At 41.8% G+C, this 21,005-nt stretch overlaps 1 protein-coding gene across 2 annotated transcripts in view; it reads right to left on the bottom strand.

Moving 5' to 3' along the window:
• Window positions 1-2,191: 2,191 nt before the first annotated feature.
• The window catches only part of CACNA1E (calcium voltage-gated channel subunit alpha1 E), a 405,658-nt gene continuing 386,844 nt past the window's right edge, over window positions 2,192-21,005 (bottom strand). The window contains exons 40-48 of one of the 2 annotated variants that reach the window (XM_036756876.1): window positions 19,150-19,255; window positions 17,273-17,380; window positions 16,115-16,215; window positions 15,543-15,649; window positions 11,212-11,320; window positions 8,176-8,304; window positions 6,804-6,984; window positions 4,563-4,753; window positions 2,192-2,823 (exon numbers count right to left, since the gene is read on the bottom strand). In XM_036756876.1, the coding sequence (XP_036612771.1) occupies window positions 2,281-2,823; window positions 4,563-4,753; window positions 6,804-6,984; window positions 8,176-8,304; window positions 11,212-11,320; window positions 15,543-15,649; window positions 16,115-16,215; window positions 17,273-17,380; window positions 19,150-19,255 (1,575 nt within the window). In that variant the 3' untranslated portion in view covers window positions 2,192-2,280. The remainder of the gene's footprint in view (window positions 2,824-4,562; window positions 4,754-6,803; window positions 6,985-8,175; window positions 8,305-11,211; window positions 11,321-15,542; window positions 15,650-16,114; window positions 16,216-17,272; window positions 17,381-19,149; window positions 19,256-21,005) is intronic. The other variant, XM_036756878.1, reaches the window with a different exon arrangement.

The raw sequence follows: 21,005 nt of genomic DNA, 5'->3' as shown, positions 1-21,005 counted from the left end.
AAAATATTTCAGAAATGAGTCTAAGAAAAACTCTGTCATCCATTTTTTGACTAAAAGTGGTATGGATAGGTTATACTTAGCCACTGGCAGAATCAACCATGGTTTCCCTCCACTAGTTTTCCACTTTAAGGCTCATCCTGTGAAATGGGACAAGGGAAGTCTCTAGTGGGTGCTGGGACAGGAATAGGCTCTTAATGACAGGTTTATTTCCTTTTTTCTTTTCCTGATTCTTATCCTGGCTCTGGCATGGGGGGACCACTGGTACCCTGACTGGGCTCGTTTCTTAATGATCCCTTTTACTTGCAGTATAATTCTTCTGGCAATGCTGCTATCTTTGAAGGATGGAGGTAGCTGTATTGGGGGTGGGTCCAGATAAAGGCAGTGCCTTTTTTCATGTAAAAGGTGATCTGTATTCATTGCATCAGGTTTTAGTGGAGTTCCCTGACCTGCTATTAAGTCATCCCTTTGTATAATATCTTGGGAATACTGGATTTTGAGGATCATTGCTTTTCCTTTCCCCTTATTGTTTAGCTAAGAAAGGGGGTTTGGCTATTTTCTATCTGGGTCCCATTGGAAAACTGGTGGATATAAGGAGTGACATTAAGCAGCTCTGGAGTGAGGCATTGGAGGTAGGACAGGGCATTTTAAAATGCCTTGGAGTGAGTCCTTAATCTATATCTTTCTCATTCGCCAAAGTGTAAACAAAGCATTACAGAAGAAGGGACTGGGGTTTGCTGAGTGCAGAACCTTTCTGTGCTATAGCACAAGGAGAGATTCCGAATTGAATGCCATTCTGCACTGTTGTTGCTTAGGGGAGAGGAGAAATAGGGCCCTGGCTTAAGGAAATGTTCTTTATTACATGAAGTTTTGTTCCAGCATAGAAACTGCTCTCCTGCAAACAGCATCCTAAGCCTAAGCTGAGGTATATTAACTAATTACCTTAAATAGGATCCCATAGGACTAGTGAAGCTGGTCCCTGACTATGTGCTGAGAAAATCCCGCCATCCAGGTGTAGTGTCTGTGCACACATATAGGAGGCAGTCAAGTATTGCCTTACTGATGGAGGCTATTTTAGTTTAAATAACCACATCTACTTCCCTTTTTTCTAAAAGTCTAACTATCTGACAAGTGATCACTCTTAAGTGTGATTTCTACCCCCTGGGGGGAGAGGCACGGATGATCAGGACACTCTCAATTGGTTTCACTGAATAGGACATCCACAACACCCATCATCTTGGCCTTACAGGTGGCCCACACTGGCCCACTGTACTATAGACCCAGGAGGGGAAGAAGATCCTGGGTAATGCTCAGTTTATCATCAGCACATGGACTCATGGTACATGTACACAGCCAGAAAGCTGTATGTGTTGTCAATATCTCAGTTTATAAGGATGTCAATATAGATAAGTGGGTCTCATCTGGTAGCACTGCTGAATCTGGAGATGGGTACGGATTCCAATTTTTCCACTTAACTATTTTTCTGACCTTAGATATGTCACTTAACCAATCTTTTAGTCTATGTTTTCTCATCTGGAAAAATGAGAGGGTTGGACTAGATGACCCCTATGGTCCATTCCAGCTCTAAATTTACGATCCTCCATGATATAAACTATAGGACTTCTACTATTCCTACTCAGGAAACCATCTCCTTCCATGCCAGAGCACCATGGACCACTTCTTCCACTGGCCATCCCCTACCTGTTTTTCTTCTCCTTCCCTGCCTCCCACACAGGATATCCAGCACTCCTGACCTTGGCATAAATTCTTGTGTGGAGAGCAAACCATGGGATAGCACAAGATGCTATTGAGATTGCTCTGGTGACAGTGTTGATGGCTGGAGAGCGTGGGAGGGAGAGGAAGGGAGGCATTTCCTCTATTGTTGGCTATTTCCTATGGACCCCAGATTCCAGCCAGGAGATTTTCTCAGCTTCTCAGGGCAATACTGGCACACATAAAGCCATTGCCTTTACCAAAGTGGTTGGGATGAGGGGGAAGTAGAGCCATTATATCTATGTTCCTTTTCCCTTGAAGATGACTGTCCACATTCCCACATTGCTCTCTCCCTCAGCAAGGAGACAGAACCATGGCTGTGCCCATCTTGCAAAGGGAAATCAAATCATTTTTGGTGGGTTTGATTGTTTTTCTATTTTCCTTTCCTTTTTCTTCACTGGTTCTGCATGATGTCCTTTCTTCTTCTTCCTCCCCCCAGGCTCCACTGGCTTTTTGGGTCTGTTTTCCCCCATATTGGAGAAGAGCATGCATCGGAGGGGGGCATGGCCTCTAGCATTTATCATCCTCTTCCGTGTCACTCAGGAGATCGCTAACAGCCCCACACATCATCCCCGGCCCTGGTCCCCCACGCCTCCGCCTCCGGTAGTGCCCATTGGGCATCTGCCAGCTGTGCCTCAGGGGAGGGGCTGAGCCAATGGTGTTGGAGCGGCCCAGGCTGGTAGCCACAGCAGCCTCAAAGGTGAGTGTTTCCTCCTCGCCACAGTCCGAGGCATGGGAGTCTTCATGCAAAGCCAGGTAGGGCTCTGAGATATAGCGTTGGGGAGTGGAGTGTTGACTCTGCTTTGCTTGTGGTGAGCTGGAAGACTCAGTCAGGCAGGCATCATTGCCCTCCAGGGCCTTGGAGGGCAGTGGGGAGCCAACTTCACTCCCATCGTATGGTGGGGAGATGCTACCAGGATGTCGCATCAAGGAGCTGTAGGAGAGGAGGGGCCGGGGTTTAGGAGGAACAGGTGGAAGCTGCCGACGACCTCGCCTTGGGGTGCTGGTGTCAGAGATAGAAGGAATGGAGCTTTCACTAAGGGAACCTGTACCCTGTAAATCAGGAGAGAGACACAGATTAAAGCAGGCTTGGGGTGATGTACACTTGGAATTTTGTTCAGAGATCTAGTCTCATGGTGAACTAGGGAATGGATGCGATTGAAATCATCTTCTTACCAGTTCTTAACTCTAGTCTTAGTCCAATCTGCCAATGGTACTAACTCTAAATATATTTTGTAGGAGTCAAAGCTCAGTTAGAAATCCATACTTTTCCAATGGCACACAGAAAACCATTTGAGATCAGGGTGAAAAAAGAAAAAGACACAGTTATGTAGCATTTAAAGGAATGGGAAAAGAAAAAAAATCATGTTACAGGGTAGAGAGGAGTTCTGAACATCTCTTAGTTTGGGTAGCAAATGACAGCTGGATGCCATTGGTTTATCTACAATACCTTCACCTGAAACTCTTTTCTTTCATTGGCCACTGTGAGGGCATGGACCCTGCTTGACAACTTGGAATACATAACACTCTCTGCACAGACCTCTATGTCCCGTCTCCCTGACACTCTTAGGTCTTCCATGAATGGGCCTCTGGAATATTATCTTCCTGTTCCCCTGTTCCCTTACAAGATCAGCCACTTTTCCCTGGTAAGGGACACGGATGAGAAGGTGAGGAGGCAACAACTGGGACACAAATTTTATTTGCATAAAACTCTGGAATCAGACAAGAGAAACTCTGCCTAGTGAGTGGACTTTCTAGTTGGTAGTCCTCCCCCCATCTTCTTTATTCTAGACTAGATGGAGACATAGATCAATGAAGTTGCTTTGTACTTAATAAATAGGCTGGTCTGAACAATGAATTCTCATTCTCACCAGGAATAAATATGAAATGACACAAATGGTTATTTTTTTTTAGCAGAAAAAGGAAGCTGAGAATTCCAATGTAATCTCTGCCTTGATCTGTCTATATCCTGAGTATTGTGTTCATTTCTGGGTGTTGCATTTTAGAAAAACCTTTGATAAACTGGAGAGCATCAAGAAGAGGGTGACAAGGATGATGAAAGGTCTTAAGGTTATGATGTATTAGGAATGGTTGAAAAGCTTGAAGAAAAGAAAATTTAGGGAAGACATGAGAGCTGTCTTCAAGGATTTGAAGGGCTGTAACATGGACTTGTTCTGCTTGGACCCCAAGGGCAGAATTAGGAGCAAGGTGAAATTGCAGAGAGACACATCAAGGCTTGATGCAAGGAAAGATTTGCTAAAATTAGAACTATCATCCAATGGAATGTGTTGCTTTGGGAAACAGTAGGCTCTCCCTCACCTGAGTCTTTTAGTGAAGGTTGGATGGGGTTGCTGTGGACAGGATTCTTTGTCAGGTAAAGGTTAGGCTAAGTGCCCCATTCCAATTCAAAGTTTCCGAGATTCTGTGAGCAGCAAAGGTACCTTTTTAACCAAAGGATATCCTATTGGCTGAGTCTCACATAGACTCACTGAAGTCTTGTTGCTCTGACTCTGTCCCCTTAAACTTTAACAGTAGTGTTGGGATTACCAAGATGGCATTCTATTCATCCTTTAGGGGATAGTTTGGTTTTCTGCAAGGTATATTTTACTTTTGTATATGCCAGTTTGGGGTGATATATACTTGTGATTGCAGAAGCATAGGTTACCCCCAGGATAGGAAGTTATGAACCTCAATCACCAAAGATAGTATGTATTACTACTACATATGCACGTATCTAGAATGAATGCAACCCTCCTGTCCCTCTTGCTGAAGTGCCAGCTTTTCATACTCACCTGTCTGTTGGGTGTCTGAGACCTGCCCTCACTAGGTGATCTGGACTGCTGTCGCTCAGGAGATTCCCAGTCACCTTGGGCACCCCGTTCTTCAGAGTTACAGCGGGATACGTCAGGAGACAGAAGATGCTTACGTTCTTTGGAGCGGCCACGTTCTCTGCCTCCTGAGCGATGGGTATCAGATTTGTGACCTATTGAAGAGGACAGAGAAAACTGAACATGAAGAAGCTCCCAAAAAGGGAAGACAAACCTTAACTGGTCATGTGGAATTGGGCCCCTGGAGTGATTTCAGCCCTTGTCAACAAGGGATCTATAACTGAGAGCAAAGAAGGATCAGAAAGGAAATACCTTTGGGGTAAGCAGGAGAGTTTGAAAGTCTCCAGCTTGTGATATTTCCACTTTACAGAATGCCATCTGTTCCACTTCCTTTTTACACTAGACATATTCTCCCAGGGTACAAGATGTGTTTTTTGTTTGCCAGAAATGCTATTCAGGAATTTTCAGTGTCTTATGCAAACATACATCTTTTATGGTTAAGATGGTACCAGCAGTAGGAAGAAAGTTTCTATGAACTAATTACGGCAAGAGGTACAGTAGAAAAAAAGGCCAGGAGGAAGATCTAGAAGCCTGATCTCTAGTCCTAGCTCTGTCATTAACTAGCTGTGTGATCTTGGGCAAGTCACAATCTCACCAGGCCTCATTTCCTCATTCTGTAAAATGAAGGTGATCTCCAAGCTTCCTATCCAGTTTCATCATTCTAGGGTTTTCCAATAACTAGATAAATGGAGTCTTTGATTAGGTTCAGCAGATGTATTACACAGTGGACAGAGCGTTGGGCCTGGAGTCAGGAAGATGCATCTCCCTGAGTTCAAATGTGGCCTCAGACACTTCCTAGCTGTGTGACCCTGGGCAAGTCACTTAACCCTGTTTGCCTCAGTTTTCTCATCTGTAAAATGAGCTGGAGAAGGAAATGGCAAACTACTCCAATGTCTTTGCCAAGAAAACTCCCAATGGAGTCACAGAGAGTCAGACACTACTAGAAAACATCTGAACAATAGAGTACCCAGCTTAGGAAAATAAACTGATTTTAAGATAAGAATTTTATTAGGGCATGATTTTAATATCTGGTCTTCCTGACTCCCCTCCTTCTACTAGATGTCAAAATCATCTTTTCAGTGGACAGGTCTGCTTGTGTTATTCTCGTGTTTAAAAAAGCTTTTAAAAATTCCCACGGCCATAAAGTCCATACTCAGCCTGGCTCCAATCTACCTTTTCAGTCTTATTTCACACTACTCTCCTTATCCACTCTACTTCCAACCAATTCAATTAAACGTTTGTTAAGCACCCACTCTATGAAAGAGTATTGTGTTAGACACCTGAGATTTAAAGATAAAGAAACTGAAACAGTCCCTTCTCTCAAGGAAATTATATTCTCAATTACCACTTGTATCATCATCTCGGTCTGTCTTCTCTGACCTTTGTTCGTTCATGCAGACTGTTTCTTCATGTATAGAAATGATTTCCTCCCCATTTCCACCTGCTAAAATGATGATCCCCCAAATTCTCTTCAGGCCCATCTCCCATGCCATGTACCTCAGACAGCCTTCTCTGAATCTCTTTTTCCTTGGTTTCCCTAGAGTACTACACCACTATCCTATTTTATCTTGTATGCTACCTATCTATGTCATATCCTTTAAACTGTAAATTTCTTAGGTACTCTCTAGCTGTGTGATCCTAGGCAAAATCCAGTGCTTAGAACAGTGCCTGATACATAGTAGGTGCTTGATAAAGGTTTACTGAATGAAGTCATTTAACCTCTTTGGGTTTCCACTTTTTTATCTGCAAAATGAAGGGATTAGACTAGATGTCCTCAAGTGTCCTTTCAACTCTAGCTCTGTAAACCTGGGTTCCTTCAGTTTAGGGACTAGTCATTTTTCATTTTTGTAATATCTTTCTCACAGTAGGCATCTAGTTAAATGATTAAATTTCAGACTTATTTAAGGGGTGAGGTGATGAGAAGGAAAAAGTTTTGGAAATTTTTTTTTTCTTCCGCAACTACTCACATTCCTGACACCACCATTTGTCTTTGGTCATAGTTCCTACATTCTGAAAGAATTCAGTTCTAGTACCAATGGGCCCCAAACTAGAACTGGTTCTTCAAGGAAGAGACTCGTTGATGGATGAAATGGCTAAACCTCTTTTGGTCAGAGAATTGACCAGAACCCAGAAAATATTCTTCACCTGAGTCAGCATTCAGACGGTGAGCTGATAGGCGCAAGGAAGAATGGTAACTGCGTCGGCGGGACTTGTAGGTGTTTTCACTGCTTCGCTCCATTGAAAACTCCTCTAACCAGGAGGAGTTTGTACGCTTGTCTCTGATAGTGGAAAAGGAACGCCTCATGGAGCTTGGGTCCGTTACCACCTGAAAGGATGACCCCAAAGAGAATACAGGGCTTAGATTAATTACTAGAGGGCAGGATGGGTAAGAGAAAAGAGAAAATAAGCCAACAAACATCTGGGATTGTTGCAGATTCAAAGTTTGTAGCCTCAAAGAGAGTTTCCCTTGTGGACTCTTGCTCAGAATGAGCTGAGTGAGCAGGAAGTACCAGATGATGTAGTTAGTATCTTAGCATAGTATAGGACCAGGGGAACTAGTCCAGGAGCTAGCTTAATGCTCAGGAAAGTGAGAAGCTGAGTGTACTGAGGAAAAGTTAATCAGAATACAAGGAACCACTATTCAGGATTCCCATCTAACGATCCCTCAGAACAGCTAAGCCTGGACTTGTAGAACACCTCGAACCTCTTTTATGACACATTAGGACAAAAAATCTGAGTCATTGAGGCAGCATGGTTTTGAAACATCCATTTTCCCCTTCTGAGAAACTGCCTTTGGGTCAGCTGAGTTCTTCACAGCAAACCTATCATAAAAAGGGAGTAAGGCCTATTATGCCTCTCTTGGCCTGGCAAAATTACCTTCTCTATTCTGCCCCGCTCAACCATTAAAATCATGGTTCTTTGCCTTGTGACAGATGAGAAAACAAATCCACCCCCCAAAAGCAGGAAAAAACAAAAGCCTATACAACAACAGAAAAACACTTCTCATCTCTGTTTGTCAAAACTTGATGTAAGACAGACAGACACAAGAAAAGAGCTGGTGGACAGACAAAGAGATGAGATGCGGCCGCACCGTTTTAGGACAGATGGCCTCAGTGCAGAGTTCTGTGTGTGCATGTGCCTGTGTGTATGTGTGTGTGGAGACTGAAGGTAGGAAAGGGAAAAAGGATTAGAAAAAGAGGCAGGAAAACTCCTGAAATGCATTTCCCACGTGGCTTGGGTTGCATTCTGAGAATCTTCAATGTGTTTTAAACTGTTGGTGGTTAATAGCCCATCAAGGAGATGGTTGGTCTTTCTCAGTGGAAGTTGCTTTATTTGATTAGTCGCTGGAAACACAGTGCCTGATAAACAGGATCAACTAAAGAAGGCTCCTGGGAAAGATCTTTCTGATGGGAAGGTAATATCTCACCTGAAAAATGTCAGACCATTATTTCAAAGCCTACTGACTCATCACAGCCTGTCTTGCTATTGCATTGGGCGAGTGGTGGTTGCATTTTACCTGGGGATCCATAGTCAGGCGTGGCATAGATGACGCCTTCCCACATACTGCATGCTCCTGGGTGTCCGAAGGGAGGTAGCTGCCATGTTTAGAGGGCTGCACGATTTTTAACTCACTAACCTCTGGCTCCTGGAAATAAACACACAGCCAAGCTTGTGGGACTTGGTTCAATCCTAGTGCATCTCCTCTTTTAGGTGATGATCCTGCCTCTACCATACCAGAAATGGCTTTAAAGGAAGGAATCAATACATTTAGGAATTTCTCTCTGTGTGTGTGTGCATGTGTGCGTACATGATCGCATGTGCACAAAGTAGTTCAATGGAATAAATCATTTCTGTGTTTATCCTCCAATAAAGTCCACTTGAAAGCTTCATTAGGGCAAAGAGGTAGTCACAGCTCCTCAAATACTCTTTCAGTAAAGTATACACAATATCTGGGCATGTCCTACCAAAATGGAAAGGCTTTTAGTATGGTCCTGGTACTGTATCATGTTCTCTGTACAAGGACCAACTTATCTATACAGAAGCTTATCAACAGAAAGTTGACGGGAAAATAATTAAGTCAAAGTCATCTCAGCAAGTCAAATATCAACATTCTTTCAGTGTGTAATTGCACCTGTATTTTTGCAAAATAGTTTATTTCTTGATAAGTACTTTTAAATACTTTAAAATTTTAATTCAATACTTTTAAAATTTTTAAAAAATGCTTTTAAATACTTGCAAAATGTGGCAAAAGTTAATAATCTGGCTGTGGTGTTAAGCTTTTTAAAGATTTAAATCTGAAGATTTCTTTTCTTGTTCAAAAGTTTGACTGGATTCCGCCAATTCTTAAATTCAGTCTAAGATACTAGGGTTTCAATCCTGGCAAAAAGAAAAGGAAAAATTCTGTAGCTTCTACATCTCACTATCAGAAAGTGACAGATGATTGCCTCAAGGGTGTACGCTTGTATCAACATAGAAAGGGATACCAGAGGCCAATGTATATTGTTAGGAGTTTAATCCTAGAAAAGCCTATTTTTTTCATTAGGAAGTGACATCCTGTAAAGCAGTAATGTATGTGTACAAGGTGTGCCAATTTGGATGGGTCCTCTTCTATAGAGAACTGAAATCATCAGGATGAGAGGATAACTTCAGAGAACCATTGAAATCCTCTGTTTTATTCGAGGCAGTCTCTGTGACCATTTGGATATTGTGACCTCAGTTATTAGTGAAGGTTACTTTCAGTGGAGGTGCAATGTGTGTTCATAATAGGAATTCAGAAAGAGGTTGTTAGACAGTCTTAAACAGCACGTACATCTGACTCCAAATATACAAGTATTCTACACCAGAGCTCTATCAGAGAAGAGGTGGGGCAGAGACACATGCATATGTACACATGTCATACATAAAACACATACATGGATATTGGGGCCATGCCTCAGAAGGTGGACATAAGTTGGAGGGGGGTAGGCTGTGGGGTGATGGGCAGTGATGGTCAGATTGCACACCGGCGTTTGTGGGGCACAGGCTGACATCTGAATTGGAATCACAGACACCAGCACTAACAATGAAATGGACATGAATCCAAATGCTCCTGGTGCCATGGCTCAGCCCAGGGCAGCCAGCCAACGGAAATGAGGTTGTGGAATAAAGGAAGTCACCCTGTGAAAGAAAGGATACATTGCAGAATTATGTTTAACAGATTCAATATATCACCAACAGGGGCAGATAAATGTACAAGTTGTAGAATTTAATTAACTACGAAACATATTCCCTGGGTCTTGGTTTGAAGCTCTTAAGAGGGAAGGGTAGGAAGAAGCCATGGAAGCTAATTTTCCCACCTGACCATCTTTAGTAGCTTTGGGAGATGCCTGGATATCTCTGGGAGAGCTGACCAGTCACTGAGTGACTGACATAGCTACCATCTTCTCCCACACACAACCATGAATATTTCATGACTTCTCTTAGCTGTCACAGGAAAAGAGTTGTTCCATCGGCCTGAGTCTTTAGGGACAAGATCAGATCTCTCCTATTTCTAAGAGGTACAATTTTATCAAGCATACATTTCCACACACATGCCTGAAATCAGGCACAAACACCCCCACACTACAGATACAACCATCATATGTCATCCATTTAGGCCACTGCTAGGCTAAACTCAGAAGGCAGGCAGGCCAGAGACTGAGGTGGGTTGTGGAGGGAGGGAGGGAAACAGTCCAGTTATAATTATCATAAGTTGAGGATGAGTTAGAATTCACCTGGGAAGGCTATTTATATAGAACCTTGCAAAGAGAGTAGTTCTTACTGTTATAGACCAAGATTCCTTGCTGTTTATCTCTGAAGGGGACTTTTGATCCTCTGGGCTCATCGGAGCTGATAAGAAGTCTCACCCTCCTTACCTCTGATCTGATTCCCCTAAAACTGAATAGTTCTAGCCTAATTCAGTGCATTCTTTGGGAATAATATTCTTGTTTACAAAAACTAATTTAGGTTCAAATTCCAGATGAATTAGGGACTTTAATCCCTGAAGAAGAAATTCTCAATGTACTTTATAGTGTAGAAAAAGTCATTGCATATTATAAATTACTGATAAGGAGCAAAGAAATGCTTTGCTAACAGAACTGGTATAAGATATTCTGAAGTTTCTTTTAAGTAGCAACCGGCTATTGTTAATTGTATCTTGCTGCCACTTACTTTATGGTGACTCGCCTCAAGACCTCCATAAAACAAGAGGTTTTATTTTTCTTAATTTTATTTACATTCTTAATGTCCAGTAGCACATATCAAGACAGCTTGAACTGAAGTAATATACCATTTTGTGGCAGGGAAAGGGGTTCCAGGCTTTTAAGTCATGGTGAGATGAGCATTTGGTCAGAGAATAGGCCAAAAGTCCAGCTGGGATAAGATGGGAGTGGTCATAAGGGTAATGGGGACATCTCAGCTGGACACCCCAAATGGTGCTTCCAAAAGATCATAGTCCTGAAAACAAAACCTGAAAGTGAGAGTCAGGACCAGGAAACCATAAGTATTTTCAAGGTAATATAACTCATTCATTCACCAGAGATTGCTGTTCCTGGTACTCCCCATGGTTTGGGTCCATGCAAGCCAACTGGAATATTTCCTGGGGGGAGAGTGGACTCATAGATGGGTATCCACTCCGACTGCTCCTGAAAGAAAAAGCCAGATTCAAAGGGAGAATAACACGAAGCTTTGTGCTGAAAGTACTACCAGTACCCGCTCTTTCAAAAGCAAAGGTTGCCCTTGGGAATGGTGGGCAGCTTGGTGCCTTGTAGGATTCTAGGAGAGATGATGGGAAACACATTGAAAAGAAGAAAAGTCCTTTTTTGTCAACCTACATTTGGCACCAAGCAGTCTTCTGCTGGCAGCTAACGTATCTGTGACAAATGACATCCTTTATAACACCCAGCCATATGGGAGGCCAGTGTTAGATTGCAAACCAATTTCTCTTCGGTATTCACACTCAGCAGAAGAACTTCACTGTTTAAACATTGAACAGTTTGTTGAAATATTAAATATAAATTATTATTACTTTTCAGTTTCAGAAAGGGTGATATACTTTTATTATGTCAGCATTCTTGATGGCATGACATAACACTTAGACTTTTTTGCTCACGGAATAGGCAGCAAGAATTTTATAGCTGAGCTTAGTGAGGTGAGGCACTTGACTGAGATTTTTTTTAGAAAGAGCAAGGAGTACGAATAAGGCATGGGAATTGAGTAAGTTAATGAATATTTTTGGTGGTTTTTGAATCAACAGCAAGAAGTTCCAAGTCCTGTAGTGTTGTGATTGTTATTAGGTCCGCTGCTTGAAGTCTCAAGTCACTCTTGATCAGCAGAGATGAATAATTCTGAGCTAGTTAGCAAAGAGGAACAGATCTAGGCAACTTTCCACAAGCATCTGTCTCCCATTGGCAACCACTATCACCACTTACTATTGTAGCCACCATTTCAACCTGTTCAGGAAACTGATGCCAATTTCTAGATCAAGTAAGGAGATGGTCATGAGTTTATCTGTTTACCAGGAATAACGCAAGGACATAGGACATGACAACTCCCAACCATTTCCCTATGCACCAGAAAGCCTTAACTGCTTGTTTTGAAGCTGGTGATTACGTGCCTAAAGAAAATGTTAGATCACGACCAAGATCCACCAAGCAGCATTTTAAAAAAATCCACATAGGTCCTATGATCTATTATTGGAATTACAGGAAGAAAAGGGACCATATGAGAACCAGTGACTTAAATTTGCCTCCAAGGTGGGTCACACTTAATTAATCACAGATCCTGAAAAAAGAAAATATCTGATTTTAAAAGTTAAGGATCATTTTAAGATTAGAGACCTAGGGCTACAAAGGGCCTCAGGGGCCATCTAGTCTGATTCTTCATTTTATGGATGAGCAAACCGATAGCTCCATCCTTAATATATGATCTGATGAAATGTCATTCATCTTTTCCCCAACATTTCCTAGGAAGAGCTTTAATCAGAGGCATGTGGAAGAAGACATAAGGGCTCCTTCTGCCTTCTGGGCAAATATTATATCACTGAAGAAATCCCATTTGGTGGGAGAGTCCCTGGATATATAGTACTGTGATGCAATCTCATCTCTCTGGATAATTAGGACCTAAAATGAGGCAAACATCCATAATCTATGTGGTCCAGAGAAATATTTCTCCCTTGCTTTTAAACCCATAAAGGAAACTACTGTATGCAGTACAAAATACATTAAAATACTTTTCCATAGGGTACAACATCTAGATATATGTAAGCCAAAATAGAAAATTCTCACCTATGCTCATGTGTGTAGAGCAGGTAAATTAATGGGAAATAGGCTGAAGTGATCCTGCTGGGTAAGTTAACTCTCATAGAAAAAGGTGATGGGATAACCAGAAGTCCAGACAGGGAGTGCTTTGTGTCCAATGAGCTCTTGTGGAGAGGTGATAGACACATTATTCTAATCCCGTGACCACTTCTGCTCACTTGTACACATGAGCAGCAATTCTCAAACAGTAGTTGTCAGAGTATGGTCTAGTGCATTGTTCTGCACAGGGCTGGTCTCCAATAATTAAGTGATTGTGTGAGTTTATTAGTCATGGGCCTTCTTCTCTCTTTCCCTTTTAAAGAAGAACGGTCTTAAGAGGCAGCAAAAACACAAACAATTGAGATGTAAAGCTATGTTAGTGGAAATGCTATATTCAAAACAATGGTGGTCTGCCCAGGTAGCTGCTGTGATGTTGGCATCATTCAAAGCTGTTTCTCTAATGGCCTTTGTTGGATTGGCCCCGGTCCTTGACAAATTTTTACTGGTCTATGAAATGTTGACTTCCAAACCTTCTTACAATAAAATGAACAGACAGCACTCAAATCTAACTGCTTCCTCTCTTTTCCTCTGTCTTCACTCTTTTTCCCTGCATCTGGTTTTGCTTTACTTGGGATTCCTTCTTGGCTCCCAGTTCCCACGCTGATAGCAATGGCCTTTTGACAGTGTGGAGGACAAAGCAGTCTACAATACAGATGTACTGAACTAGTATGCAGAGCAGTTTGGATTGAGATTGTAGGTTCCAATAGAAATGGGACCATAGTTAGCTAAAACTAACAAGAAAACCCTTCCATAGCATGTACCCAGGGATACCAAATAATTGTCTGATAGTGAGAAGGCATTTCATTCAAATAAAAAAAGAAAAGCACGTTAAAATTAGTAGTGTTCACACTTAAAGATATAACAGTCTAACATCTGGGACCATGAAGTAACTATGAGAAAATTCATAGGCTCATAGGACCTCAGATCAGAACTGAAATGGACCTCAGATGCCATCTAGTCCAGTTCTTTTATTTTGCAGAGTTTTGTGACTTGTCTAAGGCCACAAAGATAAGGTCAGAGGTAGGATTTAAACTCAGGTCCTTCTACTCTAGAACCAGTGTTCTTTCCATAATACTATGATGCTTTCAAATTCATTAACTAGGATATTCTTTAAGCTTCACTTATTACCTAGTGGGAGGCAGCCTGATACAGGGGGAAGAGTATTGAACCCAGAGTCACAGGGCCCAAGTAAGGATTTCAATTTGACCGCTTACTACTTATGTGGCCTCAAGCAAATCATTTAACCTCCCTTGGTCTAGGCATCCTCAGCTCTAAAACGAGTGGGTTGAGATTCTAATTCCTACAGGCCTTTCTAGCTCTGGATATTTGATCTCATAACGAGCTATTTCTTTGAAGTACAATCCTCTTAATGGATTCATTTGATTTATTAAAGCTTGTCAATTAGGAAACCTGCATTTCCTAGCTGGGTATTAGAACCATAATAATTAATAATAATTATAATAGCTAACATTTATATAGTACTCACTATGTGCCAGGCACTGGTCTAAGTACTTCATAATTATTATCTCAGTTGATCCTCACAACAACCTGGGAGGTAGGTATTATGCCCCTATTTTGCAGATGAGGAAACCAAGGCAGAGTTTAAATGACTTGCCTAGAGTCACATAATTAGAAAGTCTCTGAAGTAAAAATTTAAAATCCTGTCTTTCTGACTTGAGGGCTGGTGCTCTATCTACTGAACCACCTAGCTGACCTGTATACTTTTATAGCAATTTTAAGAGGACTTAGAGAACCTCTAGTCAACCACTGTCCAGATTTTTTAAAAAACAAACAAAATCTAGGCCTATGAAGGCTAAGGGACTAGTCCAAGATTACATATATAATTTGCACCAGAGCTAGACAAAGAACAGCTAGGTGGAGTAGTGGATAGAGTGCTGGGCCTCGAGTCAGGAAGACTCTTCCTCCTGAGTTTAAATCCAGCCTCAGACACTTACTAGCTGTGTGACCCTGGGCAAGTCACTTAACCCTGTTTGCCCCAGTTTCCTCTTCGGTAAAATGAGCTGGAGAAGGAAATGACAAACCACTCCAGTGTCTTTGCTAAGAAAACCCCAAATGGAGTCATGAAGAGTGAGACGTAACTGAAACAACCAAACAACAACAACAAAGAACTCAGGTATCATAACTTCCAGTGCTCTTCTGTCTTGCTGCTTCACTGATATTTATATGATAATTATAACCAAAGAATAGAATCTAAAGCTAAAAAAACTGTTACAGAATGATAGTCAGGGCTCCAATTAAAGAATTAAGGTGCCAATTCTTTCCCCTTCCAGGGAAACTGACAATAGTATTGAATCTACTTGGTAATTTTCCCTATCGCACTGATAACCATTTTGAGATCTTGAAGTTTGCTTCTTAAGTCTATAGAAAAAGAATTCATTCTTCTTTGATTCAACATGACTTCTTTGGCAGATTTAGTACAATAGATTCATGGAACTTCACAATGGAATGAGTGGGGAAAAATAAAATACGTGACAGCTTCTCTACTCACAGTCCTGAAAGGGTGTCCTGCTGGAGGTAAGGCAGGGCTTTGGCATTAGAGATGATCTCCTGAGGCAAAGATGAGGGCTCCATTCGCTGGAACATGGGAGCATTTTTCTGTGTGAAAAAGGAAAAGGGATAAGAAAGAAACCACTTAAATGCTCTTTCCACATCTAGGGTATTTGGGAAATGTCCTAGAGCAGAATAAAAAAAAAGAGTTAGCTTTCTCCTCCCCTTGATCTTTTTCTCACCAACTCAATCACTCACCCACTAGCCTAATTAAGTTACTATTATAGCCAAAGAAGTAGGATTCATTGTTACTGGTTCCATGGTGCCCAGCTTTTGGACAGCCACCACGTATCCTATTTTCTTTGACTTTGCCTCTGAGCCTTCAGATTCTACTCATTTCCAGTGGTTTATGCCCTTGTGTTCCAGTGTTTTAATCACTCTCATGGCCAGCTTCATACACCAGACAATTTTCATTGTGAATTTACTTTGTGTCCTCATAGAAAAGGTCAAGTGACTCCTTTCAGCCCTTCTGTGCTTGCCCAAAGCCTACACAGATATCTATATTTGACTCACCTGTTCTTCTAGCTGCTGTCTCTGCTTCTTTACTTTGCTTTGCTTATAATAGTCCATGATCATCATGGCTGCATATATTTTCCCAACTGTCAAGTCTGAGGCTGGAAGCAAAAAGGTGACTTGGACGTTAACAGTGAGAAGACAACAGAGACACAGTGGTAGGAAATTTTCACAAGCTTCATAAACCACTACATGATACTGCATTTCTGCAGAGTTCTACCTCATGAATAAGATCACGACACCTGATGATGCCACCATGTTTATATGATTTATTTGATATGTTTGTTGCTGGAGTCAGACCTCCAGGAGCCATACCCTGGAAAGGTTAAGCTACTAAGCTTTGGAAGTCCTACCCTGGGGCCATGCTATCTTCTTTGACTTAAGCCGACTCTATCTAGTCAGTCTCCAAGTCCAAGCAGGCTTCACTTTGCCATCCTCTTAAGCACCTCTTGCTCTGGGAATAGTAATCAAGTTAATTTGGTATTGCTTCTGGAAAGTACCAGTCAACTGACTGTCCCATGAAACTAATATCCATCTCTGTGACTCTTCAGACCAAAACACTTTTCCTTAGCTACCATTCCCCCAGATGTGTTGTCTCCCCCATTAGAATGTAAGCTTCTGAAGCACAGGGACTGAAGAACTTAATGAATGCTATTCACTAATTTCCACATCAAAACAGCAAGATCTTTTGTCAATTATGCAAAAGATTGTTCAAATAATGCCATATTGATTCTAATATAGGCTTCGCTGCCCCACACCCCAATTCAACTTTGTATAAATATGGGGCATAGTCTGTAAATTGGAGTTATATTTTAGTCTATGTATTAGTTTTCTTTCAAAGTGTTTTCCTATTAGGAATGTGTCCAACATTTACACTGATGCATCTTCATAAGTGTTAAATGATAAAAAGCCTTTACATTTAGGGAATTTCCTTCTGTAATTTCATTTCTATCCATAATGCCCTTCCTTAAGAAAGATGACATCAACTTACTGGACTTAGAGAAAGGGAGATCTTTATTGCCTATTAACTGAAAAGATCATTTTCTCAATATCTTTGTCATCCCCTACTAAAGTAATAGGATTTCTTCTTCCCTGAAAGTGCTTTGCTTGAATGATGGAAACACAATGAAAAGGGTACCCCAGGAGCAGATCCCACACCTTTTGGCATGGGTACAAGCAGATCCAGCATCTTCTGGGAAAGGTGAGGCCATATAGCCAGGGTCTCCTTTTGCAGCTCTGAATCTAGCTGCTGCCTGTCTGCACCACCTACAATAAAACAAATGAACTATAAGTAATCAAAATATGAAGTAAGAATGAGGGCCAATTGATGGCTAACCTGGGTGCTTCATTGGTATCCATGTAATGACAAGAGATCTAGATCAAGGCCTCCAGCAGGTTGGGGGAACTTCCTATGGAAGATATAAGGGAGGACAGATATGAGAACGGCCCAGGAAGAGAAGGCATGGATGGGTTGGAGGAATTCCCCATAGATCCACTGAATTATCCTTAAAAAGAGAATACATCCCAATAACCCAGAGAAGTGACAAGGGCCCCAAAGTAGGCAGATGGAGTAGGAGCTCAATCAACATGGCACTTTATGCAATGAAAATAATTCTTAATATTGAGTGGCACCAAAGTCTTTCTGCCAACATGGCAGAATACATTTTTATCTCATTTTTGATGACTCAGGGATATGCTATTTCATAATGCAGAGGCCCTAAAAATCTGGATCTTCTATTTTCTCCTTAATGGCTCAGTCTGCTGGGGAAGAAAAATGAAGCGAAAGAAGCTGAAGTCCTCTCTTTTCACCTATAAACTTTTATATCTCATTCTAGGACTGCATGTCCTTCCACTTAACTCAAACATTATTCATGTCCTTTTTAAAAAATGGATGCACATCTGGCAAAACCAGGAAGGTTGAAGTTTCAAACCATGATAAAGACTAATGTCTTTCTCCATCTTCAATAGTTGAACATAGGACACAGGTATTTAGTGCCACCCACATCATGCCTTCCCTTGGCTCTTAACTCAAGGTAAATTCATTCAAACCAGATTTTTAACAGAGAGCAACAGATTTTATCTGTTCCTCCTTGAAGATTATATACATTCATCTCAGAACTCTAGTAGATATTGCTCCGGAGTGTTAGTGGCCAAAGAAAGGCAAATGAGGGATGATAAGGGATCTAGAACAGCAAGAGGTGTTGGAGATGATCCTGACCAAGGCTACCGAGGCAGTAAAGAGCACAGGCAGGTTCTAATCCTAGTTTTTCATATTTAACCTTCACCAACATTCTTTTTAGAATACTATATCGTCCCCTTCTTTATACTCTTAAATGAGATTGTCCCTATTCTCAATCCCAATTGGTAACTAACACACACCATAGTTCAGGAACTCATTCCCATTGGCCTGAATATCCTCCCCACTAATTTTTCTCTTCCAAGCATCTCTTCCTTCCAATTCACTCTGCACATCCCTATCAAATGAATCTTCCTACACACTGAATATTAAGGTCTAACAGATCAGGCAAAGGATTAGAAGTCAGAAGAACATGCCTTTGTCTCAGCTCTAGAATTGATTCAACAACTTTCCATGGATGAATCACTTAAATGCATCTGTGTTTCAGTTTCTCCATCTGTAAAATGGAAATAACCATACCTCCTACCAGTTAACATTTCCAAAGCTTTCTGAAACCTTTGGACCAAAAGTACTAAATAAAATATTGGTGTTATTAGAATCCCAGAATGTTAGAAGTGGAAGGGATCATAGTTCATTTAGTCCAATCCCACCAGTTTATGGATGAGGAAACTGAGGCCCATTAAAAGTGAAATCACTTACCTAAGCTGGCACAGATGGTTGGCCAAAGAGCCCCCATCAGATGATTCCCAGCTCAGCAGTACCCCATACCACCAGTACAACTACCAGTACCTGTTGTTGTTATGATGATATCATCCTGGTAGGGAATATCCTTATCTCCTTTTGAGTGCTATTTTGCATAAATAATACTGAGATTCTTCACTTTCTTTCCCTTCTTTACCTTTTGCAATCTTGATGTCCAGAGCTGTACGAATTAGGGCCATTAGTGTGGAAGTAAAATGGACAGTCATGTCCTCAGCTACTGGCATGTTCATCAGAACCAATCTCTGTGTGAAAGAGAGAGGAAAAAGACAGCAGGCGAAAAAAATAGCGAAAGATCCATTGGTGAGGGGAGAGGAAGAGTGCAGAGAAGGTCAAATGGCATAGACGAAAAAGAAGGGCAAGGATTGCCCACCCCACACCCTCCAAGCCTCTCTCTTCCCTTCCCTTACCTGCTCGTGTCCTGAGGGCTTTCTCCCCCTCCTCACTCTTCAGCAGGGAATGAAGCCACATCCCAAGGGAAGTTCCCTGGCAAGGGGGTTCCCTAGTCTTTCTGTAAAAATCCCTCAAAGTCCCAAGAATATCTGTTAGGGATGGGAATTCATTTCTGATGGGAGTGACTGGGAGAAGTTAGGAGGGGAGGGAAGGAAGAAAGGAGCCAGCTCTGTGAGATGGCTCCATTTCCTATTTTAAGGCAGTCCCGGCTTCCCACTTGCCCCTACTAATACCCCTGAACTCTGCTGGGAGCAGGAAAGGGTGGGAGGGAGATTTTGTTTTGCTCATCTGTCTGGAATGATAAATCCTGGCACCTCCTTTTTGAGTCTTTGAGATGAAATTTGCCAGCACATGATCATACATGCAGAAGTCCAAGTTATTCAAAGGATGGGGTAGAGTCAGATGGAAGAGTGGGGAGGGGAAGATGGAAGAAAAGAATGCAAACGGGATCTAGTGGAAAGGACAGTAAGGATGGAGGAAGAGCTAGAGGCAGAGAGAGAGAGAGAGAGAGAGAGAGAGAGAGAGAGAGAGAGAGAGAGAGAGAGAGAGAGAAGGGCGATGAAGGCAGGAGCAGGAGTAGGAAGGCCTTGTTCCCTTTACCCAAAGGAAGGGATCAAATTGAAATGGCCAAATCCACTTTGCAGAGAGTATCTTGTTTTTCATATTCTTCTAGCTTTTTCACTATTCCCCGCATAGCCTCTTTTCTTTCACTTCTCATTCCCCAAACTCATAGCATCATGCTTGAGTACTACACCCTTGAAACTCTGAGACAGCATTACTTTGAACGAAGAGGCTACCACATCATGACATGTGTGAGGAACCATGGGTTGGAGGTTCTATGAACAGGTGCCTACATGGGTCCCTGGAAGCAAACCAGAACTTAAAAAGTGAAGTCTACATCCTCAGTTCTGGTTTGCTTAGTCCCAGAGCTGGTGAACTTAGCTATTAAGACAAGGAATGGGGCCATTGGCAGAAGCACTAGCAAGGCAGAGTTGGTAAAGCATGTGTTTGCAACAGCAGAATGGAACATCCAACCTAGAACAATTCCATCAGCCATGGTGTCTTGCAGGACAGATTCTATTTCTAGTTTTGAATTGAAAACTTCTAGCCTCTCTTTATAATTTCAGCACATATTAGGCATTCATAGCAGGGAGAACATAACCTTGGTGTATTTCCATGTTAATAGAAAGGTTCCAGCATTATGGGACCAGTTTAATATGATGTGTTAAGTAGTGTAGTAGGAAGAACACTCAGTCTGAAGTCAGAATACCTGAGGTGAAGGCCTGGTTAATGATCATAGGCAGTATCATTGAACATAGAGTTAGAAAGGCCTTTAGAGGTTATCTAGCCCAAAGCTCTTATTTAAAGATGAGGGAATGGAGGCCCAGAGAGATTCAATGATTTGTCACACAAGGAGGACATAGAAGCACTGGTATTCAAAGTCAGGTTCTATGACTCCAAATTTAGCACTTTCTGCTGCATTGTGTATCTACGGGTAAGTCATGGAATCTCTTTCATCATTAGCTTCCTTAACTCTAATGC

This window comes from Trichosurus vulpecula, chromosome 4 (assembly GCF_011100635.1).
Source record: "Trichosurus vulpecula isolate mTriVul1 chromosome 4, mTriVul1.pri, whole genome shotgun sequence".
NCBI classification, from domain to species: domain Eukaryota; kingdom Metazoa; phylum Chordata; class Mammalia; order Diprotodontia; family Phalangeridae; genus Trichosurus; species Trichosurus vulpecula.
Note: the sequence above shows the minus strand (reverse complement) of the source record. Positions and strands in the feature narration are given on the sequence as shown.